Source organism: Sarcophilus harrisii, chromosome 3 (genome assembly GCF_902635505.1).
Source record: "Sarcophilus harrisii chromosome 3, mSarHar1.11, whole genome shotgun sequence".
Taxonomy (NCBI): Eukaryota; Metazoa; Chordata; class Mammalia; order Dasyuromorphia; family Dasyuridae; genus Sarcophilus; species Sarcophilus harrisii.
In genome coordinates, this window is record NC_045428.1 from 319,788,865 (window position 1) to 319,810,260 (window position 21,396).

Genomic DNA, 21,396 nt, shown 5'->3' on the forward strand with positions numbered 1-21,396 from the left:
TGCTGATGATTCCCAAACCTACTTCTCCAAATTTTTATCTCTTTCCTATCCTTCAGATTCACATATCTAATTGTCTATTAGATACCTCAAACAAGATGTCCCATACACATCTTTTTTTTTTCAAAAACTCTTTTTATCTACTTATTTATTTTTAACACATTTTTAAAGTTCTAAATTCTCTTCTTCCCTCTAGGCTCTTGCCAACCCACTTAGAAGACAAGCAACATGAAATTCATTACACTTGTGAAATCAAGCAAAACACATTTCTGCACCAGTTATGTTGCAAAAATAAAACAAGAAAAATAAATGAACTCAACATATCCAAAGCTGAATTCATTATCTTTTCTCCCAAGTCCTCTTTTCTTTCTAAATTTACTATTATTGCTGGGGACACCACCATCTTCCCAGTTATCCAGGCTCACAATTTGGGTACTATCTTTGACTCTCCACTACCTCTCAATTGCTTCCCCTACCTCTACCATATTGAATCTGTTGTCAAATCCTGATGATTCTACCTACATAACATCCCTCTTATGTACCCCTACTTCTCCTCTGACACTATTACCATCCTGGTCCAGACTGTAGACTCTTATTAGAATATTCCAATAACCTTTTGGTTCATTTGTCTGCCTCAAGTTTCTATCTATTTTAGTTCATCTTCCACTCAGCTGTCAAAATTATATGTATATATATATATATATATATATATATGTGTGTGTGTGTGTGTGTGTGTGTGTGTGTGTGTGTGTATGGAATGCACCATCATATAGAATGCAAAGCCCTTGAGGTCAGGATCTATTTTACTTTTACTTTGAATCACTAGTCCATAGCATGATACTTGGCACTCAATAGGTATTTAAATATTTGTGGATTGCCATAGCTATTATCCTTTAAAAGAAGAACCTTTTAAAGAGAACCAAGGACATCAGAAGAGCCATGTCTTGATTTATAAGTGAATTGGATTTAACTGAGGGAAAGCTGTGCAAAGTGACACAACACAGGTCAGGATGAACGACCATTGCCCCAGATACAATAGGGGATCTTGGACTTTTTAAGCTGAGTTTTTCCCCAGGTCTCAGTTTGTCTGAGGCAACACCCATTCAGTGATTAAAAGCTAGGTAATTATTGAGGCAAAAGCTGACCCAGTTTGCCTTCACAAAAGAATCACTCTAGGAGGGGAAGACTCTCAGAGCTTTTGGCCAGAGCAGAAATAATTGCTATTTACACTCAATCTGAGCCATAAAAACCCAAAATAATGAACAAGAGAGACTCGGACTGGGACCTATTATTAATCACTGAAAACCAGAATGACTTGGGTTTTAAGGCTTAGTTAAGTAGTTCCATTTGAAGAACAGTGGGCTTTAACAAAGCCTGGCTTTTCAGAGCTCAATTTCAAGAAATCATAAATGAAAAACCACATGAGACAAAAGAGTTGATAGATTGATGGTTTCAAAGAATCCCTTCTCACCGACTCCAAGCGGTACTCTCCAAACCGAAATCCCCGGATAATCTGGCGATAAATGAGCTCTGTGCTGACAGGATCCTGCTTGAAGTCATGCCAAGGAGTTAAGATTTCTTTCCGGAAGAAGAAGCGCCAAGGGGACTGGCGTTCATTCTCCCCCTTCTCCTTCGTCAATTGTTCACACTGGGAGATGGCGTCCATCACATGATCACGCCCTTCACCTAATGACCAGACCTGAGGAACAGAGTATGACATGTGGGAAGGTCTGAGACCCAGAAGTCAGCTTTCCACCAGGAGGAGGAGAAAATATCCAAGTTTCTTACTTTCTCAGTTCAGTCACTCCCTCCCTCTGCTCTGTCTCTCTCTGTTTCTTTGTCTCTGTCTTTCCCTCCCTGCTTCCCTCTCTTTGTCTCTCTCTGTTTCTGTGTGTGTGTGTGTGTGTGTGTATACCCACATATACACACATACATATACATATATATTATGTATCCATATACATAAGAGCACTAGATTTAAAGTTTCAATTCCTGTTCAATCACTCTGTATGTGTGTGTGTATCTGTAAGATATAAACACATACATGCATATATACATATATATACACACCTGTATATTTACTTGTGTACATACACATGTATGGAAATAATACTGGATTTAGAATTCCAAACCCTGGACAATCATTCTGTGTGTGTGTGTATGTGTGTGTGTATGTATGTGTGTGCATGTGTACACCTGTAACACATAAATAACAATCACTGCATGTGTGCACATGTGTATTTGTGTATGTGTGTACATAGATACCTTTAAAATATAACTATAAATAAATATGTAAATGTATGTTATAAACACACACACACACATATATATGGAAAAAACAATGGGTTTAAAGTTCCAATTTCTGTACAATCACTCTCTGTGTGTATACATATATACATATATACCTGTAAGACATAAGAAAATATGTACATATACATGCATATATATATACACACACACACATCTGTATATGTGTATGTACACAGATGGATTTTAAGTTGGAAAGAACACTGGATTTAAAGTTCTAAATCCTGGACAATCACTGTATGTGTATATGTGTGTGTGTATATATATATATATATATATATATATATATATACATACACACCTTTAAGATATAACTATAAATAAATATGTAAATGTATATTTGTATCTACATATACACACACAACACACAAATATGGAAAGACACTGGATTTAAAGTTCCCATTTCCTGGACAAGCACTCTGTGTGTGTATATATTTAAATTTAATTTAATTAGTTTAATTTCAATTTAAATAATGCTATTATTAGTTTTGAATGACTACAGATGCCTCTCCCCACTTGATCAGAGTCTATCTCCCTAATTAGAAGGAGGATAACCTGTTTGCAAATAAGTAAATTTGTACACTGGGGTCATGACATCTGTTGCCTAAAGATGAACTTGATTTAATATCTTTGGATATAAAGATGCAAAAGTGAGGTGGAATGCAGTTATGTGGATCAATGGATGTGTTGGGGATAACTGAGTGGGTGGAAATCTGGGTGTGGAAGTATGTGGCCATATGGGAAGATGGTAATGGGAAGGTAGATCTTTGGGTACCTCTGTGTGTTTGTATAAATACAGGAATCTTTTTTTTAAGAGAATGTGAACATCACTATGTAAACATAGGTGTCTGGATAAGAAAGTGCTTGTGTGTGACACTGTCTGACCAGGAGTCACTGGGTTTTATGGATACCTAAGTATGTGGTGATTGGGAATGTGATGTTTGAGTTTGGGTTATGGGGGTTGGGCATAGAATGTCTAGTAGCCAGGTATAAAGATGTGTATGAGGAAATCTAGGTGATCTCTGAGATCCCTTCCAGTTCTTATTTTGTGGGTCTTTATTCAGAGTAAAAGGATGCTTATGTGTCTATATATGTGCATATGTGTGCATGAGTATGTGTTTTATAGAAATATTGATGTTACCTTGTCATAGACTGCAATGTAGAGGGAAAACCCAAAGAGATCCTTCAGGTGTAGTTTCTCAGCTATATGCTGGCAGACTTCTTTGGAGGAAGAAGCAGAGTCTGCTGTAATTGTAAGGCTTTCTCCATTCATTAGGGTGACGTTGAAAAGAATGCGATTCTTAGACTTGACTGCCTGTAAGAAAGTCCCCCCAGAAGACTTGGATTCAGCCTCTCCATATGTTTTTGTTGAGGCTGAGACCAAAGAGCCATGGATTTACACACTTGTGTGCATTGTGAATAATTGTGCAAACCTTTCAGCATAAAAAGATTTTAGCCATTCTCCAATTGAAAAATGGTCAAAGGATATGAACAGACAATTCTCAGATGAAGAAATTGAAACTATTTCTAGTCATATGAAAAGATGCTTCAAGTCATTATTAATCAGAGAAATGCAAATTAAGACAATCTAAGATACCACTACACACCTGTCAGATTGGCTAAGATGACAGGAAAAAATAATGATGATTGTTGGAGGGGATGCGGGAAAACTGGGACATTGATGCATTGTTGGTGGAGTTGTGAACGAATCCAACCATTCTGGAGAGTAGTTTGGAACTGTGCTCAAAAAGTTATCAAACTGTGCATACCCTTTGATCCAGCAGTGTTACTACTGGGCTTATATCCCAAAGAGATCATAAAGAAGGGAAAGGGACCTGTATGTGCACAAATGTTTGTGGCAGCCCTTTTTGTAGTGGCTAGAAACTGGAAACTCAGTGGATGCCCATCAGTTGGAGAATGGCTGAATAAATTGTGGTATATGAATATTATGGAATATTATTGTTCTGTAAGAAATGACCAACAGGATGATTTCAGAAAGGCCTGGAGAGACTTACACGAAATGATGCTGAGTGAAATGAGCAGGACCAGGAGATCATTATATACTTCAACAACAATACTATATGACGACCAGTTCTGATGGACCTGGCCATCCTCAGCAATGAGATCAACCAAATCATTTTCAATGGAGCAGTAATGAACTGAACCAGCTACGCCCAGAGAAAGTACTCTGGGAGATGACTAAAAACCATTACATTGAATTCCCAATCCCTATATTTATGCCCACCTGCATTTTTGATTTCCTTCACAAGCTAATTGTACAATATTTCAGAGTCTGATTCTTTTTGTACAGCAAAATAACAGTTTGGTCATGTATACTTATTGTGTATCTAATTTATATTTTAATATATTTAACATCTACTGGCCATCCTGCCATTTAGGGGAGGGGATGGGGGGGGGGGAAGAGGTGAAAAATTGGAACAAGAGGTTTGGCAATTGTTAATGCTGTAAAATTACCCATACATATAACCTGTAAAAGATTTTAGCTTGCTTGTGTGTATATACTATCCTATCAATAGTTACCTATCAACATTTAACCAGTCTCCTCTACTCACCATTGACTTCTGTCCCATCTCCCTGTAACCTGTGATTATTCAACTTTAAACTCTCTGAGATGTACACATCTCTGCATCCTCCACAGCCTCCCACAAAGCAGGCACTCCGTGAATATTTGTTAAAGAAGGAAAATAAATATAAAAATAATATTGCCTGCTTGCCATTTGGGGGAGGGGGTGGAGGGAGGGAGGGGAAAAATCGGAACAGAAGTGAGTGCAAGGGATAATGTTGTAAAAAATTATCTTGGCATGGATTCTGTCAATAAAAAGTTATAATTATTTTTAAAAAATTAAAAAAATAATATTGCCTTTCATCTGAAGAACATATTATGCTTATAAGGATTGCATTCATATCTATTATGTCTCCACAAACTTCCTTAATGGGCATAAACAAAGAAAAAATCTCCAGAATTTGATGATTTAAGACATTTGGGGGTCCCAGACTACATCATGTATTGAGAGATATTTTCTGGTTTGTACTTGCCAATAATAATAATAATTATTATTATTATTTTTAGAGTTAGCCTTTATATGGGGCTTTAAAGGAGACTCAAAAGCAGATAAGTGTTATAGTGGAGAGAGAGCACTGGATTTGGAGTCAAATCCTGCCTTAGACTCTTATCAGCTGCAGCTGGGTGTTCCTGGGCAATCACTTTCCTCATCTATCAAACAGGAACAAGAATAACACCTACCTTCTAGGATTGTTGTGAGAACAAAATAAGGTAATATTTGCTAACTTTAAAACACTATAGAAACAGCTGCTATCATTATTATTCAAGGTTTGTAAAGTGTATTAACTGTACTAGCTCATTTGACCCTCATAACAGCACTGGGAAAGATGGTGCTATTATTTTCATCGTTTTACAGATGAGAGAAATTAAGACTTAGGAAAATCAAATAAGTTTGTCCAGGATCACATAGCCAATTAAGTGACAGGAAGATTTAAATTGAGGTATTTGGTTCCTCCTTATTATTTAGACAATTTTCATGTTCTAATTAAATGATTTCTTGAACTCTTAATTTTTCAATCTATGTCATTATTTTCTTTCCCTCCTGGATTAAAAAAAGAACTAACCCTCTCATCCCCTCCTCCCCCTCCCAAAAAAAAAACCCAAAACCTGAACCCCTGTGATAGTTAAAACAAATTCCTGTTTTGACCATATCCAAAAATGTACGTGACATTTAAAAAAATTATTTATTCTTTATTTTTTTGTATTTGACATTTTGCATCACCTCTCTGCTTGCTTCCTCATCAGTCCTCTTAATTAAATGATTTTGCTAATGGTGACTTATTATGGTGTAGTGGTAGACAATGCTTCATTGGTGGGAGTCCAAATGACTGTAATTTGCCTAATTGATTACTCATGAGTCATACTGAAAAGTAACAAGGGGCTCCAGTACTCAAGTTCTTATCAATGTGACAACTAAACAGTTATCACATTCCCACATAAATAGGAATGCCAGTTTCTAGCATGGTGCTGGCTATAAAGTGAACACTGAATAGTTTTATGTAATTGATAATTTGGGAGATCATCTACCTTAGGGAAATACTGTGACTTTTTGCTATCTTCCCCAATTGCAGAAAGCACATGAAAAGTTATGGCTTTCCTGTGGGGTTTTGGGTAGGGAACACACCACAGGAAAAAATGTTGAATATTGAGGATACACTATGAAAGACATAGAACTGGAGGTGATCATGTGGACAGGCTCTTCCCTCTCCTCCTTAATCTTGTCTTCACTACATGCAAAATGCATGTAATGGAGATTCCCACATGAAGAGACTCATGTTCTCTACATGGAGACTCCATCTGAGGCATTCTGTGCATATGTCGGCCCCCATTACCAATCTATTCTTCCCTCCCAGGGCCCCAGAAGCTGTCCCAGATTATGGCTCTTACCTGGAGCTCTAGAGAGTTGGGAGGCTCAGTCCTCAGACCATTGGCACAGGTTCGCCTCAGCCGCTCTGTACAGAATGATCTATAGCCCACTGGCCCTTTGCTGATGAAGTTGAGCAGGTACTGGAGGGATGAAAGACAGAGGACAGTGAAGGGAGAATGAGCTCAAATGAAGCTAGCAGCTCCCCAGAGCAGCATCCAGTGCCTCCCAGTCCAAGTTAGAAACCGGTGAGATTCTCACTGTGAGATTCTCAGTTGTACCCAGTTGTCAGTTTTCTTCCTGAGGGGATGAGTGAGATGGGTAACTGGTATCCTCGAAATAATAATGCTTATCAAGTGCAAGCACTGTGCTAAACACTTCATAATTACTCTCATCTGATCTTCACAACACTCACAACAATAAGTGCCATTATTATCCCAATTTTGTAGATGGGGAAACTGAGGCAAACAGGGGTTATATGATTTGCTTAGGGAAACACAAATAGTAAATGTCTGAGGCTAGATTTGAACTCAAGTCTTCTTGACTTCAAGCTTTTCTATACCATGTAACCTAGCTGACCAAAAATTAGACAACCTCCAAGTAACTTAGATTGGACATTTTTGGAATACTTAAAGGCAGCTAGATGGCTCAGTGGCCTGGAGTCAGGAAGAGCTGACAAAGTCAAGTCATCTAAGCTCTGTTTATCTTAATGCACTGGAGAAGGAACTGGCAAACCACTCCAGTATCTTTGCCAAGAAAAGCCCATGGGCAGCACTGGTGGGCTATGGTCTGCAGGGTGACAAAGAGTTACCCAAGTGCATGACTGAACAACAAAAGTGCTTTCCCATTTGTATATAGTTTTATCTTCACAAAGATCCCATGAGGTTGTCAGCCCTGATATGACTATCCTATTTAATTGAGTAGGAAACCAAAGTCCAGAGAGTTTGAATGTTTTATCCAATATCACAGAGCAAGGCCTGATGGGTTTATAGGTGGTGTCTATGGATCCCTGGTCCAAGCTTTCCAAAATATCATGTTGATTCTCATTTTTAAATCTGTGATTCTTTTTGGGAGGATGGGGAAAAGAGAGAGGGAAATCAGTAAAGTTACCTTCTTAATTATATTCCATAATATTTAAATGAATTTTCACTGCTTTAGTCCCTTTCTTAGTCCCTAAGTCAGCCAAATAGCAATGATTCCAAGTTATTCCCACTTGGCTGATTACAACCTCCTGATGGGATTTATGGAGTCCTGTCAGTCATAGGAATGTGAAATTTAAAATTAGATGTCTTCTTAGAAAGCCTCTCAAACTATAGATGAGAGAACTGAGGCCTAAAGGGGGAACATAATTTGTTCAGGATCACATAGGAACTATGGAATAGAACTAGGATTTCTCTCATTACAAACCATTTTTCATCTCTACTACACTATGGTACAAGTAACTCCAGAGTCTTTGGCTCCCTTAAGGCCAAAGCTATCTTCCCTGCTGCCTAAGAGGCCTGGAAATTGTACCTTTATAAACTTCTCTGAAGGGGGGAAACAGCCAATGCAAAGACACAGTAGAATCCATCCTCTTGCAAAACTGTTCTTGTTGTAATTCTCAGACAGCTGCTTGCAGATTTGGCAGTAGATCTCATCTCTGTAAGAGGGACACAAGCAGTGGGCATGGAGCTGGTAAATGCTGGGTGAGGACATCATGTCACAGAATGTGAAAGACCACCTGGCATGAGTTCATTTATAGCTGAAAACATAAAAGCTCAAGGGAATTGCAGGAAGAAATAAAATCATTTATTTTAGTGAAGGTAGAGATCTGAGAAATTAGAATAGTCCAGTCCACTCATTTTATATATGAGGAAACTGAATCTCAGATTGGGGAGGAAGTAACTTTCCTTAGGTCACAAAGAGAGTTTAATGGCAGAGATGATGATTCTGAAGATGATAAAGTTAAGGAGAATGAGGAGAATGAAAGAAGAGTTGGAGGTAGAGGATAGAAATAGTATCCTCTAAGATTTTTGCTTGAAATCTTTGTCACCTACTATATTTGTCTACTTTTAACATCCTTTTTCTGGCCCTCAACTCTGTCTCTAGTCTCTTTCTCTGTCTCTGTCTCTCTGTGTCTGTCTCTGTCTCCCTCCTCTCTCCCTCCCTCTTTCTCTTTCCCTCTTCCTTCTCTTTCCTCCCTTCTCTCTCTCTCTCTCTCTCTCTCTCTCTCTCTCTCTCTCTCTCTCTCTCTCTCTCTTTCTCTCTTTCTTATTCTGTCTGTCTTTCTTTCCAGTGCTCAAGCTGCCCAGGACCCTTCATCATAAGAATCCCTTCAAAACAAATTCTTTTCAAAAAATGCGCCATGTTCTGCAATTTTGCTAATCTCTTCTCCGCAGCAAAAATATGCTTATCTCAGATCCTAACCCTTCAGAGCATTATGTTCTATAGCTAATTAACCCAAGGTAGTCATCTATGCTAATTTATTTGTGGTACTTTAATTTCCCTATGCCTCAGTTCCCTTTACTGTGAAATAACAGGATTGGACGTGATGCTTCTAACCCTTCCAGCACAAAACTATGATCTAGATCTATGAACTCAGTAAGGTCAATAAATAACCAAAGGATTGACTAAGTCTTCTAGCTTACCTAGAATTCACAGCAGCTTAGATCCTAAGAGTTTATTTGAGCCTATCTAGTATGAGAATTTATCTATCCTATTTAGTATGAGAATTTCTACCACAGGGACACTTAGTTTTCATAGAACATTCACAGTTAATGGGGGAGCTCATTGATTTACAAGGCAGCCTGTTTCATTGAGGCACATTTCTTAACTAATGGAAAGTTCTTTCTTATATTGAACTGAAATCTGCCTCCCTATATCTTCCACTTAATTCTACTCCCTGGAGCTATAGAAATGGGCCTCATAATGTTCTGAGTTTTACTTATTCTTTGGAAACTTTTTGTAATTAAATAGGAGCTTTTCTGAGTCCCAGTTGTACTTCCTGTAAGCTTTGTGGAAATCAAAATTCTTCAAAGTAAAATTTATATTAAATTCCCATGGGAAGTTAGTTATTTTAAGAGACCAAACAGGGAATCCTTCCCTAAAGTGAAGGATCCTTCTGTGATACCCACTTCCTTAATTCTTCTGTTCTGGAAACCAACCTTATGCGTGCTATTTAATGTCATCATCACAATAACCCATATGGTAGGGGATTTAATTATTTCTATGACAGGATGAAACTTTCCCAGGATCACACAATTAATCAATGCTTGAGGCAGGATTAAAATTCAGTTCTTTTTGTCTCTCAGTCTAAGGTTTATTCACCATACCACATAGCTGCCTTAAAGGTGGGATTTTTTTTTCATGCATCAGAGTGCCTAAAACAAAGCAAATATAGGTATTTTTGTTATAAAAATATTTGTTATAAATATTTAGATATCAGAAAACATGGGAAACTGCTGTGGACTCTATGTCCCAGCCTTCCAGGGACAAAGGAAGATAGACAGGAATATTTTGATAACTGTTTAACTAATTCTCTGAAAATAAAATGTGTCCACAACACACTTTGAAGCTTAATCTGCATCATGAACATTTGCTCCTTCACTTTTTTGAGTCTAGATAATCAACAAAACAAATTGAGCTGTGATTTGGCTTGCTTGATTCTGAAATATAAATGCTCATGAAAAATTTTACCATTCACTCTCCCAGATTATACAGACTGGTCCCTGCAGCACACTCTAAAGGTTAGGTAGGTAGAGCAAAGACAAAGAACCAAAGGATAATAGCTATAGGGGGCTGTCAAGGTTGGAACAGGAGTCCAGCATTTGATAGAGCTAAGGAGAAAAACTTGAAGGTCACTAACCTGATGTTGGGCCTTTGGATGGCATTTCTGATGATGAAGTCTACTTTTTCTAGGTTGGACATAGGTCTTTCTATGATAGGACTTTCTTCCTCAAAAGCTTCCTCTCCGATGCTCAGCTTGTTTGCCACCTAAAACCCAGGGAAAGGGTAAGAAATGGGGGAAAAAACAGGATGATTTCAGAAAGGCCTGGAGAGACTTACATGAACTAATGCTGAGTGAAATGGAACAGGAACAGGAGATCATTATATACTTCAATAACAATAATATATTATGATCAATTCTGATGGACGTGGCCATCCTCAGCAATGAGATGAAACAAATCAGTTCCAATAGAGCAGGAATGAATTGAACCAGATACACCCAGCAAAAGAACTCTGGGAGATGACTATGAACCACAACATAGAATTCCCAATCCCTCTATTTTTGTCCACCTGCATTTTTGATCTCCTTCACAGGCTAAATGTACACTGTTTCAGAGTCTGATTCTTTTTGTGCAGCAAAATAACTGTTTGGACATGTATACTTATTTTGTATTTAATTTATACTTTAACATATGTAACATGTATTGGTCAACCTGTCATCTGGGAGATGGGAGGAGAAAGGAGGGGAAAAATTGGAACAAAAGTTTTGGCAATTGTAAATACTGTAAAATTACCCATACATATAACTTCTAAATAAAAAGCTATTTAAAAAAAAGAAAAGGGGGGAAGAAGTGGGGGGGAAAGAGGAAGAAGCTGAGAGAAAACTTCTTTTGGAGAATTTTCTCCCCAGGACAAAGTTGCTATGTCCAGAGAACTTTGGGAATGAGGATATTTTGTGATTTTCTTTTTTTTTTTTATTGTAAGGGAAAATAAATCTGGGACTAGAGACAGTAAGGGGAAAGTTACCTCATTTTTTATATCCAGGGAAAGGAGAGCAAATACAGAAAAACCCCAATTCCTGGGCTAACTAGGTATGGTTAAAAATCTGTGAGAGTTAGTTCTCTACAAAGATTCCCCAAACCAATCAGATTCAGTTTCTAAAGTTATCATGGAACTTGTCTCTCTAAATGAGGATTCTAAATAGGGGAGGCCCTACTTTCCCCTGCTTCATCTGGAAAGGTTCTCAAGTCAATCTGATACCAGATACTGTTCTTTCTATAGTCCCTGAGTATGTGTGGACTATTGCAATCTGGACTCCCATCCTCTCTCTCTAACTTTATCTTTTACTTCCTGACTGCACCCATAGTTCTAACTGTGTTTGCTATTCTTTATTCACTGTTACCGGCCCTTACTTTTATGTCACATTCCACCTTAACCCCATATTTATTCTTTTTTCTATGCTTAACTTTTCCTTCCTTCCTTCCTTCCTCCCCCTTCCTCTCCCCCCTCTCTCTCTTTCTCTCCTTTCCTCTTTCCTTCCCTCCCTACTTCCTTCTCCCCCTCTCCTCCTTTCCTCTCCCTCCATCCCAGTTTTCCTCACTTCCTCCCTCCCTCCCTTCTTTTCTTCCTTCCTTCCTTCCTTCCTTCCTTCCTTCCTTCCTTCCTCCTTTCCTCCCTTCCTTCCTTCCTCCTTTCCTCCCTTCCTTATTATCATTAAGGGTCATAGAGGTAAAACAATTACACAAAGTCTGGGAGCAATTCTATTATGTATTATCTTAAGAAAAGAATAGAAAGATTGGGGGAAAGGAATGTATGGGTGGGGTGGGGGAAGAAGTGGAGCTCTTTTTTGAGATGGTAAGGAATGAAAATCTTAGGCTGTGCCCTTAAATTGGGAAATGGATGAACAAATTACTGTGAATAAATATTCCTATTTATTCATATATACATACATAATACAATAAATACTATTGCACTGAATCAGTGTAATGACTAACCATAGTTCCAAAGAACTAATAATAAAACATGCAACCTACCTCCTCATAGAGAGGTAAAAGATTCAAAATTCAGAATGAGGAAAATTTTTCTGGACATGGCCGGTGTGGAGGTTTCTTTTGAGTTTTGATTGACTATACATATACATAAACTTTGTTTTAGTCATTTCTGATTCTTTTTTACTCCATTTTCTTGGCAAAAAATACTAAAGCAGTTTACCATTTCCTTCAACTCATTTTACAGATGATAACACTGAGGCAAAAACTGAGTAAAGTGACTTGCCCAGGGTCACATAGCCAGTAAGTATCGAGGTCAGATTTGAACTCAGGTCTACCTGACTCCAGGCCCAGCATTATATCCACTGTGCCATCTAGCTTTCCCCCCACCCCTACTCATGTATACATGCATGCACATGCTCCCATGTGTGTGTGTGTGTGTGTGTGTGTGTGTGTGTGTGTGTTTCAAGGGGGGGAAACATTTAGAAGGCAGATTTTGACTGATTAAAACAAAATATATTTAAAAGTAAGGGACTAGACTACAAAGCAAACCCAAATCCTTGGATTCCAAAGTGCCTTAACATTATGGTAAATTATTATTCAAATCCTGTCCCTTGTGGATTATTATTTACCATTTACTAATACTGTTTGAATCTAGCTTTGTGTAGCTAAAAATCTGTCTAACCCTCAAAGATCAGGCTGACTTCAGAGATGCTCCAGGGAGGCCAGATGCTTGTAAAGAATACTTAGAACACAAATGAGACATACAAATCAAATTTATATCCAGAAAACACTACCTACATATGAGTTTTTATTATTACTCCAGACATAGTAGTCTCGTTTCTTTGAGGTCTTCAAAACGTTCCCCCATTAGACATCTATCATATACTGCCTGACATTGTTCTTCAACTACACAATAGTCTAGTTTCCTCTATTAAACTCTAAACATCTTGAGAATGGGGACTGTGTTTTACATTTCTCGGCCGTCCTTACAGTACCTCACCCAGATCTAGACTCACAGTAGGTATTCAATCAATATTTTTGAATGGAATAGAATATCCTTTCCAAAGCTTCCTGTGAATCCCTTCCCCTCAAGTACAAAATTATCTTTGTAGATCTCAAGTCTTTTCATCTCCTTAATCCACATGATTTATCTATTCTATGATTTGCCTAATTTTTTTGTCTATTCTATCTCACATATTGTTTTTACCCCATCCTCTGGTCTCTGAAAAATTTGGTGGTGAAGACCTGCTATTCAGAAGATATAATTAGATTCTTTTTTCTTTTCTTTCTTTTTGGAATTAGGCAAAAGGGAGAAGATGAGTAGGAAGAGGCAGAGCAACATACAAAATAATGTGAATTTAAATCCAAAACATCTGGAAAAAATTCTGTCTTTCTTTATTAAACAGAAGCATTCCTATCTTACAGATGAAAAAACTGAGACCTAGAGAAATAAAGTGAAATACCCCAATAACAGAATGGAGGTTTACTCTCATGCTCTTTGCACTTCCTCCAAACTACCCACAAATACATCAGGGAGAACTTCTCTGAATAACTAGGAAGCTGTAGAATGGAGCATAGTCAAATTTTATAGCTCTTACCTCTCCTGTCAATCTGGATGAACGCTTGAGCTTCATGGAGGAAATGCTTCTGTTGCTTTTGTTCCTCCAAGTAGAATTCTGAATAAGAGAAAAAAGAAGGAAGCTCATGGGTAAAAGAGGTGCATAGGCTTGGGAGGGAAAAGAAAGTCGGGGAAAAGGAAATAGAATCTGATTGTGTGAAAGAAACCAGAGAGGTAAACTTAGAAACTTGCAAAGTTTACTGGGCAATATAAAGTTTTTTTAAAAAAAAAATCCCACAAGCATTCCCTGCTCTATTAGCTGTTTAGTTTCAGTAGTTAGAAGATTGTGTCAATGGTATCAAAATCTCAGGTTTGCTCTCTCTTTTAAAGTTGCGGACTGTACCTCTTAAATTCTTTATATCTTTTAAAATCCAATGTAACATATTTAACCTGTATCAGATTACTTGCTGTCTTGGGGAGGAAGGAAGAAAAATTTGGAACACAAAGTCTTACAAAAATGAATGCTGAAAACTATCTTTACATGTATATAGAAAAATAAAATACTATTGACATTAAAAAAAAAAAAAAACAGTGCAAATACCACTTCTTCCAGAAAGTCTTTTTGATCTCATGCTCCCCCTATCAGTAATAACCAGTCCTCCTTGGACCATTAGACTTCACATAGAATTGTTTTTTAAACTCTTATTATGTAATTTATATGGATTCTCATTCTTTTTCTAAACTGTAAGCACTGAGAGGAAAGGATTCATGACTTTTGTAAATTCTATATTTCTTCTAGCTCCTGTCATAGTGTTCTGCAGATGGGGGCATTTGGTGTTGTATTGAATGGCATGGTATAGTATAGAATAGGGTGGTACTTTGTTGCATCTACTAGTCTATTCACAGACTGATATCTCAGCATATCTTCAGATACATCCACATGTACATACATGTACATATAAAACACAGGCTACAAACTGCTCTCCAATATTGACCAGTCATCTCATAAATATTTGCTGTTGATTACAAAGGGAAACAAATAAGAGAATATAATCATTTTCATCTGCTTCACTACATCTCTCATCATTACCCTCTACAAATTGAACATTTGTGCTAATAGTTCATCAACTATTGAAGTTTAAGAGGTCTTCACCATTAATTATCTTCATTTCAACACCCACTATTGTATGGATACAACTTGGACCTCACTTCACTTGAAACTGCTCCATGCTCAAGATCTTGAACTCAGAGCTTCCTTCACTATGTACACAACTGCCTCACCTTCCATTTCTTCCTCTCCCTCCCATCTACTGGACTTGTTGCATATATTCATTCTGACCTTCAGTCTTCCTATTTTCTCAGTTCATCAGCCATGTCCTAAACCTAGAGGATGTTCTAATTTCCTACCCAGGTTGAAATCCATAGTAAGTCATTTCAATGATGAACTTTGCCATCATCCCTAGAATCCTTCATCCCTTTAATATTTCATTAGTAACTATCAAATCAATCTTCACTCTTTTACCTTCATTAATTATCTCTCCTCTAGAGCACTGTTTTTGTTGTTTAGTTATATCAGACTCTTTGTGATCCCATTTAGCGTTTTCTTGGCAAAGATACAGGAGTGGTTTGCCATTTTCTTCTCCAACTCATTTTATAGATAAGGAAACTGAGACAAAAACTGGATTAAATGACATGCATGGGGTTATACAGTCTAAGGTTGGATTTGAATTTAGGTCTATCCACTGGGCTGCTCTATCCACTGTCACCAAGCTGCTCTTAGATTATTATATTAGTCTTCTAATTGGCCTCTTTGCCTCAAATCCTTCTCTGCTTCAAGCCATCCACCATTCAACTGCCAAAGTGATTTTTCTAAAGCATAGATGTCTGTCACTTCCCACTTCAATAAGCTCCAGTGCTTCTCTATTATCTCCAAGATAAAGAACCTAACTCCTGTTTGTCCCTCAAAGCTCCTTACAACTCAGCCTCTTCCTATTTTCCCAGTTTTCATGAATTCTATGGCTTAGCCACCTAGCTTGCCTATTATTTTTCACACATCTCTGCTTTTGAAATAGTTTTCTCTCATACCTAGAATACCTTCTCTTTTCATTTCCAATTCTTTGAATAAAAAAATCAATGGCTTTTTTCAAGACTCTACTCCAGCACCATCTCCTCCAAGAGGCCTTTTGTAGTCCCTAGAGTCACTAGTGCTTTCTCCCCTAAGGTTACTGACTGGGTTTTGTTGTGTGTACTGATATGCATATGTATGCATATGTATATACACATATGTATAATCTTCCCAATTAGAATGTGAGCTCCTTGAAAATAGTGAATGTTGTTGCTTTTCTTTTGTATCCCTAGCATTTAGCACAGTAAATGCTTAACAAATTGTGTTTCTATCGTGCTGAGCCTGGCCGTGGCAAGTTAGTTTCTTTATATAGTTATTTTATATGTAAAATGAAAGGGTTGGATTACATGACTTCTAAAGACAGACCTTCTAGCACTAACATGCTGTAAATATGCAAGTAAGGTTCCTGTTTCCTACAGGATGAAGTAAGTACTCCTTAGCTTCCAAATGTTTAATGTAGCCCAAATGTATCTTTCCATTCTTATCCCTTAATCACACCATTTCATGTACTGCATAAATAATGTTCTCTATCCAATCTTTATAATTTTCTACTTTTAAAACACTCACTTTCTTGCCTCCATACCTTTGGTCATATTACTTCTGTATCATCCTGCTTGTCATTTCTTATAGCACAATAATATTCCATTACAATCATATACCATAGCTTGTTTAGCCATCCTCCAATTGAAGGGCATCTAATTTCCAAATCTTAGTTACAAAAAACCTGCTATAAATATTTTTGTATAAATAGGTCCTTTTCTATAGTCAAGCTCGCTGTTTGTTTTGTTTTGCTTGTTTTGGTGTTTTGGTGTTTTTATGTAAGAGTTAGTCTCTGATCCTACATTGTCTCAAGCTTTTTGTTCTGGAATTCTGGCTTTCACTAGGCATTAGGGCTTAGGTGCTTGTTGTCCCTGAAAGGTAGGTTTCCCTTCTGGCTTGTATTGGCGAGTGGGGCCTCCCTGCTTGCCTCCCTTGGGTGTGGGGTTTAGCTATTGGCCTGCTCCAGGAGCTGGGACTTTCCACTGGGGTATTGTGGTAAGAGTCTTTCTGGTAGCTGGCCCTGGTACTGGGGTAGGGCCCTATTGTGGGATCTTATAGAAACAGGATCTCTTTGTTCAATAGGTCTCAGGGTTAAGGGGGTCTCACTCTTGGCTAGCTCCAAGGCCAGATTTCACTAGGTTAGCAAGGGGGCCTTGCTAATGGCTTATGATGGGGATAGCGTCATTGGGATGGGTCCATGCTGCTTAATTAGAGGGCTACTGGTTTGCAGAAGGTAAGACCTCACTGGTGGATGACCCCAAATTTAGAGCTTTGCAGCAGACTCCCTGCTGTCAGGCCAGTGGTAGTGACTGCTGCTGTTTTCTTGGACCTCACTCCCTCCCACCTGAGTAAGATAGACCTTTCCTGTAGTGCTGGGAAAGTGCTTCCCTGCTCCTAGAACAATTTTGAGATGGTTTTCTAGTTGATTGGAGGGGATTTTGGAGGGTATCAGAAGATTCCTTCCTTACTCTGCCATCTTGGCACAAAAATCCATTTTAATCTCTTGAACTCTGAAATTCTCTTCTCTGAACTCCTATCTCTCCCACTGACACATTCTTCCTAAATCTGCTTTTCGTTTTTGCCTTGACCATATTAATCCTTCCATTTCTCTCTTCTTTCTCCAACTAGGCTATAAATTTCCCAAGGGGAGCTATGTTTTAACATTTTTGTAAACCTCTCTCTTCTCTACTCTCCAAGCAGAAAACTTTGCTCATATCAGGTGTTCAATAAATGCCCACTGAATGAATAAATGAGGCTTTGCCCCGCTATTAGGATTAAAAGTACAATTTTATATTTTGAATGATAGAATTATACACATGCTCATAGACTTAGATTTGGACTCAGGGATCTTCTAATTACAGCACCATCCCATTCTCTTCTCCAAATCCCTCACTCTTGTTTTCATTTAATTTTCTTTCCCTTCCCCCCCCCCCCCCCACAGTTCATGGGTACTTAACCTTCTTTGTGTTATGGACCCCTTTGGAAGTCTTTTAATGCTTATGGACACCATCTCAGAAAAATGGTTTAAATGCATAAATTAAAACACATAGTATTTCAAAGGAAATATAGTTATCCAAACTTTTTTTAAAAGTTCAACCAGCTTATGAATACATGATCCTCTCCTCATCTAGTTCAACAAGGTATTGTCTTCCTTCCTTTACTCTTTTACTGTCCAGTATCCAAAAATCCTCAAGTATGTATCACTTCTTCCAACTACCTTGTCTGCTCCTATTCCAGAGCCACTGAACACTGCTAGAAGAAGACATAAATTCCTGCTTACTGGTTCCATTATATTTCACATGAGTCCTCACTGACTGAGTATAATTTCTTTATTCACCCCGACTGACTGTCAGACTTCCTCCAGTGGTTAAGCCACTTTTCTTCTCTGAAGTCTCAACATCATCTCCACTGTTCCGTCTGAGCAGAGGCCCTTGCTTCCTATTTCACTAGAAAAAAATAGGCCATTCATTGTGAGTTCACTCTTTATTGCCTATCTCAAAATTTCTCTGTTTCTTCATCCATCCTCTTGTTCCAGTTTGCAAAGAAAGAAATAGGTTCTTCACCTTTCTAAGATTAACCTCTTGATTTCTGTCTTCCTTGGATGTTTCTTTCTGTCTCTCTTTTATAGGTCATAGGATCCAGCTTTGTAACTCCAAGTTCATCATTCTTTCCTTTGTGCCATTTTCTCTCTCCTTGTTTCTTTATCTCTTTCCATCTCTTTCCCTAAGGACTAGCTCCTTCCCCACTGCCTACTAAGACTCAAATAAAAACCTTCCCTTAATCTTGACATCATCTCACATTCTTATTCCCTTTATCTCTATTCTCTTTTATTACTGAACTCTAAGAAAGTTACACTTTCAACACTCACTGCCACTATTTTCTTGCCATTTACTCTTTACATTCACTCTTTGTAACTGGCCTTCTTATCCTACCATTTTACTAAAAATGCTCTCTCTGTTGCTAAATCTAATAACTTTTTCTCAATCCTCTTCCTCCTTTTCTGACCTTGATGACATTGTCTCCCTAAATACTCTTCCCTTGGTTTCCATACTCTCTTTTTTCACTGCATCTTCTTGGATTTGTTCTTCACTCATATTCTAATCCTAAGCACAGTTGTTCTTCAAAGCTCTGGCCTGAGACCTCTTCTTTTTGCACTATTTCCTTACTATCTTAGTGATAGCACAAGCCTTTGTGGGTTCAACTATCATCTGAATGCAGATGACTATTGACTATATACATCTAATTCTAATCTTTTTCTCTCAGAGTCTAGTAATTTGCTGTCTTCTGCCTCCTTTACATCTCTTTTTGAATGTTAGTTATTGAATAGATGAATGGGGTTTTGTCATTCAGATAGATTCATTAGTAACATTTTTATGTGTGAATGTTACCATCTCTTCACAGAATTAGACAGATTGGGAAAGGGCCTTAGGTGATCTTGTCAAAACCTTATCCAAATTATGACTTCTGTATGCAGTATCTAATAAGTTGTCATTCAGCCTCTGCTTGAAGTCCTCAATTAAAGGAAGCTTACTACTTTCTAGAATATTTTATTCCATTTTTCAGCAGCTTGAGCTATTAGAAAGTTCCTTATATTGAACAGAAATCCATTTTTCTCTTCTTTCCATTCTTCCTAGCTCTTTACTTAAGGTACCTGCAGAACAATGTGGTAGCCCTTTAAATATTTGAAGATAGTAACCATATCCAAATGATATTAGAGATGCTTGTAGATTAGCTATCCACTACTTAATAGGTTATATCCACTTAAGTGCTCTCAGGTCAATTAAGATCAGGTCTCCTCCAGGAATATCTGCCCAAATCATTGATCAAATCCCCACTGAACCAAATTAAGGATTCCTGAATATCCTCATCGCTGTCAAATTCCTAAATCAGAGCTGCTTGTGTTGGCTTTTTGATGGCATATGGCCCAATTTTTAAGGTCAAAATAAGAACATAATGAGTACCAGTGCCCTGCAAAGCCTGCTTTGTGCTGATAGTCATATGACTCAGGCCTAGGAGGCAGGATCTATTTCTGGCTTTTCTCACATCTACTCTACAAAGTATGAGCAGTATGAATCAGATTCTCACCAGTGAGAACAAGGGTTCCAATCAGGCATCCAGACACTCTTTGTACCCCTACTCATCAAGCATACACATTTGTGTCACTGCCATGGTTAGGGAGTCAGTTGGCTAGAGATTATAAAATAGATTCTGTGGCCAGAATTAGGAAGCCAGTTTGTAGTCATCTGGTGGCTAAGGTTGGGGATTAGTCATAATTAGAGTTTGTGGTCAGGAACCAGTTCATGATTGTAGATTTGACTGCCAATCACATAAATCTGTACACTGTCTTCAAGGCACCCTTATTACAAAGATTGTATAGTATCTTAATAACCAGGTTCTTTAAGAGATCCAAATTCTATCTATCCTTTCAAGTTGTTCAGAAAATCCACCTCTTCCATGAACTCTTCCCTGAAGCTGCAATCCAAAATAATCTTTAATATCCTCAAATCACTATAATGCTTATTGCCAGTACCATATAATATAACTCATGGTTAACCCAAAGCTAAATGACAATTTTCCTTTGTGAAAATTAATTGAAATGCATGGAAATCAGGGATCTATTGAAGAAATTTGAGCTGAGAGAACTTCAGGAATAATCAAGGAGCATAAAAATGTAAGCAATTAGAAGAGAAAACTTCTCTTCAGAATTAAAGCATCCCCTAATGGGTCAATGTCTTAAAATACAGAGTATCCCAAAAGCTATTGAAGGTTAAACCTGCATTAAAACTTTGGGGATACCCTGTATATGGTTATAGAGCTAATAGGGATCAGTCTCACTTTGGCTATGCATTTATTACCTGTGTGACTTCAGGCAATTCCCTTATGTTTTACAGACTTCAGTTTTGTAATAATATTGGCTAACATTTATATAAAGCTAAATATGTACCAGGCATTATGCTAAGCATTTTACAGATATTAATATCACTTGATTATCAATACAATTCTGTAAAGTAGGTGCTATTATTTTACCCATTTTACACTTGAGGAAACTGAGGCAAATGGAGATTTAAATGAATTACTTAAGATAATATAGTTTGTACATATCTAAGGCCAGATTTGACTTTAGGTTTTTCTGTCTCCAGACCCAGGACTCTATCCACTGCACCGCTTTGCTGCACCATTTGTAAAAAGACAAAATTGAATTCACTGACCTATAAAGTTCCTTTC

General features: G+C 37.7%; 1 protein-coding gene across 1 annotated transcript in view; it reads right to left on the reverse strand.

The window, feature by feature from the left end:
- Window positions 1–21,396, reverse strand: part of MYO7B (myosin VIIB) — a 122,188-nt gene that overhangs the window by 40,945 nt on the left and 59,847 nt on the right. Inside the window, exons 24-29 of the mRNA XM_031961293.1 lie at window positions 14,047–14,124; window positions 10,597–10,724; window positions 8,265–8,391; window positions 6,776–6,895; window positions 3,446–3,619; window positions 1,469–1,696 (exon numbers count right to left, since the gene is read on the reverse strand). Coding sequence (XP_031817153.1) covers window positions 1,469–1,696; window positions 3,446–3,619; window positions 6,776–6,895; window positions 8,265–8,391; window positions 10,597–10,724; window positions 14,047–14,124 — 855 coding nt within the window. The remainder of the gene's footprint in view (window positions 1–1,468; window positions 1,697–3,445; window positions 3,620–6,775; window positions 6,896–8,264; window positions 8,392–10,596; window positions 10,725–14,046; window positions 14,125–21,396) is intronic.